Raw genomic sequence first — 7,471 nt, forward strand, 5'->3', positions numbered from 1 at the left:
AAGATCGGAGAAAACGCAACCTCGCCGGAAGTCGCTAAGACACTTTGCCCCACGGTGGGCGCCAACTGTCGTCGTACTAAGTCTGACAGTAAGAATAGGGGGTACGTATGAGGAGGCGAGGCCCTAGCTACGGCGAGGTTGTACACACGAGTTTACGAGTTCAGGCCCCTCTCGGAGGAGGTAAAAACCCTACAACTCGGTGCCCTGAGGCGGTCGACTGGAATATGGGTGTGTGTGTTACAAGGGGTGCGAACCTCTGTCCCAGAGGAGGGGGTGGCTTATATAGAGTGCGCCAGGACCCCAGCTCATCTCCGTTACGGGGGTTCAATATACATTAAGACAGGGCGTTACTGGTAACGCCAACTATAAAGTGTATTCAATGATCTTTAAGTCTACGGAGTGAACGCCTGACCGTTGTTCTCCTGAGTGACTCCAGGTCTTCTGTACTCCAAGTGGATTCATGTATGGTCGAATGACTCCATCCAGGTCGAGTGAAGTGGGAGTATCCGAGTGAGGTGACTTGGTCGAGTGGATTGCACTCGGTGGCTTCAGTTGATACTTCCTGTTGTGTTTTGAATGTCTTTGCTTTTAGGGTAGTGACCTTGGGTGGGGTGTATAGGTCAGGCCTATGACCCTACCCTAGGTCTATGGCATCGTCAGTACTCTAGCCACAAATGTGATGATTTTAAGCAATTAACTCACCTGAGGGAGTACTTAGTCAAACAGAGATGACACGGTAATTAGTCAAACACAGATGACACGGTAATCATTCGGCATCAAACCGAGCAAAAGTCCTGTAGTGACGCGACAAGCGAGTTCAGAACAACCTGAGCTTCCAAGTTGACCGACCGGTCGATCGGCTCCTCCCTGTCCCACGTCGCTGTCGCCTCCCGCCTGTGGCTTCCTCCTCTTCCCACGGGCCACGGCGACGCGCCACCGTCTCCCTCCCGTCCCCCGGGTTCGAGGTCTCCTCTACATATGAGCTACTAGAATAGTTGAAACCCGCGCGTCGTCAACCGCAAGTTCCTGGTGCGAGCTCCAGGAAGCGAGGAGGAGCTAGCGACGATCGATCGATCGATGGAGGTGGCGGTGGCTGTGGAGGAGGAGAACACTAGGAAGGTGTTCGTCGTGGTGCCGGCGGAGCGCAGGGCGGGGCGGTCGACGCTGTCGTGGGCTCTCGGCCATCTCTGCGGCGGAGCCACCACGGTGGTCGTCACGCACGTGCACGTCCCGCCGCAGATGATCCCCGTCAGTACGTGCTCGCCTTCATCTCACATGGCATCTGCAAGTGCATCGTCGGTGACCTTTTCTTTCCATTCTTGATTACCCATCTCCATCAGTGGGAGCCAAGTTCCATGCCAGCAAGCTGAGCTCGGAGCAGGTGAGCTCCTTCAGAAGGATGGAGCGCGACAAGGCGGACAAGATGCTGGACGACTACGTTCATCAGTGCCGGAAAGCCAAGGTACTCCGTTTTCTTCCGGCTGAACGTTGAAACGTTTTCCATTTCTTCAACACTCAGCTTCTTAACACAAGGTTGAAAGGTTTCATCTGCTTATCAGCTTGCACAATGTCTGTAAACTCCAGGTGAGCTGTGAGAAGCTGGTGATCGAGAAGGAAGATGTCGCCTCCGGCCTCGTCGAGCTCATTGGCTTGCGCGGGATCGCCGAGCTGGTTGTTTCGGCTGCCGCGGACCGGCAGTACTCCACGTATGATATCCTCCTGACACTACTGACGGAACTCTGTTTCTTGCAAATTCAGACATGCTCTGTATGTTTTTATAAGTTTTAATAAAAAGATGATTATTCAGAAGCTCAATTTTCTTGTTTTTGGTTTCAGAAAACTGGACAGACCTGTCTGCAGGACAGCAGCAGCCATAATGCAGCGAGCTGATCCATCATGCAAGATCTGGTTCGTCTGCAAGGAGCAGTTAATCTGCACCAGGTAAAAAAAAAAATCCGATGTCGGAGCTATCTATTTTTTTCTACTGGTGAGACTAATTGAAAACGGTGTTTCCAAAATCTATGATCCAGAACTTTCAGCAATTTACCTTAGGAAACTGACTCGGATTTCCACTGTAGGGAAACTAAAGTAGAGATCGCATCATCTGCTGTCAATGCACCATTGCTCCCTAATCCTGGCCATGAAGTCCTTCATTTGTCAACTCACCGGGAAGAGGTGAGTCAGATCATTCAACAACTTCTCCTGAATTTTCGAACACTGCTTTTTGCAAGAATGTCAGGATGGCACGCTTCTGAACTTTGTTCTCTCTTCTAGGATGACGATGACGTTGAGGTTGAATTGGGGTTCTATGATGAACTCAGGGAGGCATGCAGAGCAGCCGAGGACCTGATGAACAGAGCTCTGAACGAATCCCGCAGGCGCCAGAAGGCAGACGAAGAAGTGGCCGCATCTCTCCAGAAAGTACAACTCCTTGTCACAAACCCAAATTCATCGTGAACAAGCCAATTCAAGTTGGAAACATTTTTTGATTCAGAACCTTGCATTGCAGGCCAAAGAACACGAGGAGCTGTACCTGGAGGAGGTGAAGAAGAGGAAGGAGCTCGAAGCAGCCCTGGCGAGAGCAGAGAAAGAAATTTCAGAGCTACCACAGGCAATCCAGCGGGACACGATCGACGAGGAATCCGAGGAGGCGAGGGCGAGGATATCAGCCCTGGGATTGCAAAGCACGAGCAAGGAGGAACCGGAGGCGGTGCTCTGGCACTGCCAGTGCCAGTGTCAGTGTCAGAGGAAGCTGGCCGCGTCGTCTCCGTCGTCGGTCATCATACCATAGTCGCCTCGTGCCGACGAAGACGGGTTCACCTGCGAAGCCGGCGTGGTCGGGTGCTGCTGGCTCGACGGGATGCCGTCGCCGGCTTCGCCCTACCGCTCCGTGCTGCGGTCCAGGAATACATGAGGCAGCAGCAGCGGTGCCCGTTTCCTTGAACCGCCTTGGCAGCTTCTCCTTGGATTTTTCTTCGTCCATCGTATGCATCGCTTGTATATATACACGGGCACTAGGTTTTTAGTTCGACACTGAAAAGCATGAAAATTTTACAATACCTCAGGCGACATGAAACTAAGATGGCGATGTCTCACAAATTTCCAAATAAACGTTTGGCCTGAAACAAAAAGAAGACAAAAAATTCAATTATGGTCTCCAATGAAGTGAATAAAATAGGGTCTGTTTTTTAAGACGCAAATTCAATTGTGAAATGTACTGAGATTACCGAAAACACTGTCCGACTGAATGAAGTAGGGTCTGTTTTTTAAGACGCAAATTCAATTGTGAAATGTACTGAGTTTACCGAAAACACTGTTCGACTGAATAAAGTAGGGTCTGTAAAGTACATATTTGTTTTTTTTCTAGAATACGCATAAGCATGCGTATCATTGCATTACAAAGAAGCCGGATACAACGTCTTTCTGTCATTACAACGCTAATCACAAAGATAAGCAACCACACACACGACCACGCTACATCCTTTTCAAGTCGGGTCACAACTAACGCCAATTGCCTCAACAACAAAACCAAGACATGAGGATAACACAGACCAACGTACCACCATCCAATGCGTCAAGAGGAAGTCGGCAAGTGGACGACAGGGCCTGGGCAGACCCAGTGGAGGTGCCGTCGAGAGGGCACGATGATGTACATTGCGCCCTGGAGACTGAGCAGTAGGTGACTCAAGCAACAACAACCAGACTCCTGAAGGAACAAGAGAATGCCTCCAAGCAGGGGGACGACGCCATGACACCGCCGTCGTCTGGTCCGAAGGCCAGACCAAGGGTTTCCCCCGAGCACGAGGGAAGGAGTCAGGTTGGGGTCAAAGACAACGCCTCCATGGAAGGTATGACGCCCGCAAGAGTCGCCATTGTCAGCCGCGGACATCATGAAGTAGGATTTCTCCCAACCCCAGAACACAAATCCCCAAATCTACGGGAGATGCTCAAGCGAGCCGGCCACCGCAGCGGGAGGGAGAGCATCTCGTAGCTCCACATCCGCCACCACCAAGCCATCGAGACCAAAAATAGGGCAATCAAAGTACTTATTTGTAAGTTTGTTAGTGTGCGGAGATCTGAATTCTGCTATGTCAAATGCATGCCGTACAAAAAAGGATCAAATTTTCTCACAGTTTTCGAATTTGTGACAACAGAGTGCACCTAAACTTCCCTTGGATCCAAGTCTCGTCTAGATTTTATGGGCGTGTTTTTGACAAGCCTTTGTGACACATCTGTAGGGAAACGTAGCATGCAAATTTAAAAAAAATCCTACGTTCACGCAAGATCTATCTAGGATATGCATAGCAACGAGAGGGGGAGAGTGTGTCTACATACCCTCATAGACCAAAAGCGGAAGCGTTTGACAACGCGGTTGAGGTAGTCGAACTTCTTCTAGCTCCGACCGATCAAGTACCGAACGCACAATACCTCCGAGTTCTGCACACATTCAGCGCGATAACGCTCCTCGCCTCTTGATCCAACAAGGTGTCGAGGAAGTAGATGAGTTCCGTCAGCACGACAGCGTGGTGACGGTGATGGTGAAGTGATCCGCGCAGGGCTCGGAAATATGCCCTAGAGGCAATAATAAAGTTGTTATTTTATATTTCTTTATTCATGATAAATGTTTATTATTCATGCTAGAATTGTATGAACCGGAAACTTGATACATGTGTGAATGCATAGACAAAACAATGTGTCCCTAGTATGCCTCTACTAGACTAGCTCGTTGATCAAAGATGGTTAAGTTTCCTAGCCATGGACATGAGTTGTCGTCTGATAACGGGATCACATCATTAGTGAAATGATGTGATGGACAAGACCCATCTGTTAGCTTAGCATAATGATTGTTCAGTTTTATTGCTACTGTTTTCTTCGTGTCAAATATATATTCCTCCGACTATGATATTACGCAACTCCCGGACACCGGAGGAATGCCTTGTATGCTATCAAACGTCACAACGTAACTGGGTGATTATAAAGATGCTCTACAGGTATCTCCAAAGGTGTTTTTTGCGTTGGCATGGATCGAGATTAGGATTTATCACTCCGAGTATCGGAGAGGTATCTCTGGGCCCTTTCGGTAATGCACATCATATGAAGCCTTGCAAGCAATGTGACTAATGAGTTAGTTACAGGATGATGCACTACGAAACGTAAAGAGACTTGCCGGTAACGAGATTGAACTAGGTATGAAGATATCAACGATCGAATCTCGGGCAAATAACATACCGATGACAAAGGGAATAACTATATTGACATTGCGGTTCGACCGATAAAGATCTTCATAGAATATGTAGGAACCAATATGAGCATCCAGGTTCTGCTATTGGTTATTGACCAGAGAGGTGTCTCGGTCATGTCTAAATAGTTCTCGAACCCTTAGGGTCCGCACGCTTAACGTTCGATGACGATAGGTATTATATGAGTTATGTGTTTTGGTGACCGAAGGTTGTTCAGAGTCCCGAATGAGATCACGAACATGACAAGGAGTCTCGAAATGGTCGAGAGGTAAATATTGATATATTGGAAGGTTATCTACGGACACAGGAATGGTTCTGAAGTGGTTCGGGGATTTTTCGTAGTACCGGAACCCCCCAGGAAAGTTAATGGGCCTCATGGGCCATAGTGGAGAGGAGAGGGCAGGCCACGGGAGGTGCTCCCCCCTTTCCTTCTCCCTCTCCACTTCTTTCCCATTTCCCCCTCTTCATAAAAAGGAAAAATAGAGGGGGAGGGGGGAGGGGCGAATCTTACTAGGAGTGGAGTCCTAGTAGGATTCACCCTCCATGGCGCGCCCCTTTGTGGCCGGCCTCTTCCCCTCCTCCTTTATATATGGGGGCGGGGGGCACCCCAAAGCACATCTATTGTTTAGCCTTGTGCGGTGCCTCCCTCCACCATTTTACTCCTTCGGTCATATTGTCGTAGTGCTTAGGCGAAGCTCTGCGGGGATCACTTCACCAACATCGTCATCACGCCGTCGTGCTGACGGAACTCATCGACTCCATCGACACTCTACTGGATCAAGAGTTCGAGGGACGTCGTCGAGCTGAACGTGTGCAGAACTCGGAGGTGCCGTACGTTCGGTACTTGATCGGTTGATTCGAGAAGACGTTCGACTACATCAACCGTGTTAAGTTAATGTTTCCGCTTCGGTCTATGAGGGTACGTGGACACACTCTCCCCTCTCGTTGCTATGCATCTCTGCTACTTCATGAGCTTGCGTTGGTTTTCCCTTGAAGAGGAAAGGGTGATGCAACAAAGTAGCGTAAGTATTTCCCTCAGTTTTGAGAACCAAGGTATCAATCAAGTAGGAGACGACGCACAAGTCACCGAATACCTGCACAAACAATCAAGAGCTTGCAACCAACGCGATAAAGGGGCTGCAAAAGTGAGATCTGATAGAGATAGATAAACGGTAAAGTAAATATATTTGGTATTTTTGGTTTATAGATTGGAAAGTAATGATTGCAAAATAGTAGATCCAAAACTGGCAAGATGTAAACAAGATTTAATATAATGAAAAAGAGAGACCCCGGGGCCAAAGGTTTCACTAGTGGCTTCTCTCGAGATAGCATATATTACGGTGGGCGAACAAACTACTACCGAGCAATTGATAGAAAAGCGCATAGTTATGATGACATCTAAGGCAATGATCATGAACATAGGCATCACGTCCGTGTCAAGTAGACCGACTCCTGCCCGCATCTACTACTATTATTCCACACATCGACCACTATCTAGCATGTATCTAGAGTATTAAGTTCATAAAGAACGGAGTAATGCATTAAGCAAGATGACATGATGTAGAGGAATTAACTCAAGCAATATGATGAAAACCCCACCTTTTTATCCTCGATGGCAACAATACAATACGTGTCTTGCTGCCACTACTGTCACTGGGAAAGGACACCGCAAGATTGAACCCAAAGCTAAGCACTTCTCCCATTGCAAGAAAGATCAATCTAGTAGGCCAAACTAAATCGATAATTCGAAGAGACTTGCAAAGATATCAAATCATGCATATAAGAATTCAGAGAAGAACCAAATAATATTCATAGAATCTTGTTCATAAATCCACAATTCATCAGATCTCGGCAAACACCCCGCAAGAGAATATTACATTGAATAGATCTCCAAGAACATCAAGGAGAACTTGGTATTGAGAATCAAAGAGAGAGAAGAAGCCATCTAGCTAATAACTATGGACCCGAAGGTCTATGATAAACTACTCATGCTTCATCGGATAGGTAATGGTGTTGTTGTAGAAGTCCTCCGTGATCGAATCCCCCTCCGGCAGATCGACGGGAAAGGCCCCAAGATGGGATCTCACGCGTACAGAATGTTGCGGCGGTGGAAAAGTGGTTATTGTGGCTCCCCTGATGTTTTTAGGGTATAAGAGTATATATAGGCGAAGGAACTAGGTCAGGGGAGCTACGAGGGGCCCACAAGGGTGGGGGACGCGCCTTCCTGCCTC

The 7,471-nt window shown here is 48.1% G+C and overlaps 1 protein-coding gene across 1 annotated transcript; it reads left to right on the top strand.

Moving 5' to 3' along the window:
- The first annotated feature begins 963 nt into the window (after positions 1-963).
- Positions 964-3,038, top strand: LOC123091826 (U-box domain-containing protein 33). Its single transcript, XM_044513433.1, has 7 exons — positions 964-1,252; positions 1,341-1,462; positions 1,585-1,706; positions 1,837-1,941; positions 2,079-2,175; positions 2,275-2,421; positions 2,510-3,038. The coding sequence occupies exons 1-7, from the start codon at positions 1,078-1,080 to the stop codon at positions 2,789-2,791; spliced, it is 1,050 nt and encodes a 349-aa protein (XP_044369368.1). The 5' UTR covers positions 964-1,077; the 3' UTR covers positions 2,792-3,038.
- Positions 3,039-7,471: the final 4,433 nt, after the last annotated feature.

The sequence above is a fragment of the Triticum aestivum genome, chromosome 1B (genome assembly GCF_018294505.1).
Source record: "Triticum aestivum cultivar Chinese Spring chromosome 1B, IWGSC CS RefSeq v2.1, whole genome shotgun sequence".
Lineage (NCBI taxonomy): Eukaryota > Viridiplantae > Streptophyta > Magnoliopsida > Poales > Poaceae > Triticum > Triticum aestivum.